The following is a 749-nucleotide window of genomic DNA, read 5'->3' on the forward strand; positions in this document are numbered from 1 at the left end:
TGCCAGGGCTTCAAGAACGTCTCGGGCGCAGTGCTGGATCATCCACATGGAGCAGCCCTGGTTGCTGGAGTGCAGCAGCAGCTCGGACACGCTGATGTCCAGCAGCTCCAGCAGGAGACAGCGAGACGGGCCATTCGCAGAGTAGTGGTTGGTGAACACGCCATACAGCGTCACTACGGTGAGACGCATTGACAGGCATTGGTAACGAGCAATTACACCGTCATCACACTCCACCGCTCTCCACTACTGCCCAGAAGACCACAAAAGCTGCAGGAGGCAGCTCATCTGTTTTACAAAGGCTGATGTTCAGAGAGATGGAGAACCAAACTTCAGAGGGAAGGAGCAGGGGAAAACTAGCCGTGTCACGCCTCTGGGCTTCGGCGGACAGGCTGGTCTCACAACGCCCCGCCAGGCTCTGCTAAAGCAACGGGGCCGGGCGCTCCTGCTCAGGACAATCTCTGGGACATAGATAAGCAGATCTCAGTGGGCAAAATGGAGGTAGTACCACTCTTTTTGGGACATCTGCCAAACTCTTCCTGTGTGTGTCTAGGTATATTAGAGCATTAAAAAGCATTTCACACAGACAAAAAATCAGCGTCGGGAGAACCTGGGGGCTTCTAGCAGCCGCCTACGACGCGCAGGCTTCCTCCTTTCCCAAGCCCATTCCCACCCACGCAGGCAGCCCGGGGGCTCCTGCCAGAGCCAGGCAGGCTGACGGGAAGACACCGCCCCACCGCTGCCCTATAGGC

At 57.3% G+C, this 749-nt stretch overlaps 1 protein-coding gene across 1 annotated transcript in view; it reads right to left on the reverse strand.

Annotated features, from left to right (window-relative positions):
• Positions 1-189, reverse strand: part of UHMK1 (U2AF homology motif (UHM) kinase 1) — a 10,448-nt gene extending 10,259 nt beyond the window's left edge. Inside the window, exon 1 of the mRNA XM_009320687.1 lies at positions 2-189. Coding sequence (XP_009318962.1) covers positions 2-189 — 188 coding nt within the window. The remainder of the gene's footprint in view (position 1) is intronic.
• Positions 190-749: the final 560 nt, after the last annotated feature.

The sequence above is a fragment of the Pygoscelis adeliae genome, unplaced genomic scaffold, assembly GCF_000699105.1.
Source record: "Pygoscelis adeliae isolate BGI_AS28 unplaced genomic scaffold, ASM69910v1 Scaffold402, whole genome shotgun sequence".
Classification (NCBI taxonomy): Eukaryota; Metazoa; Chordata; class Aves; order Sphenisciformes; family Spheniscidae; genus Pygoscelis; species Pygoscelis adeliae.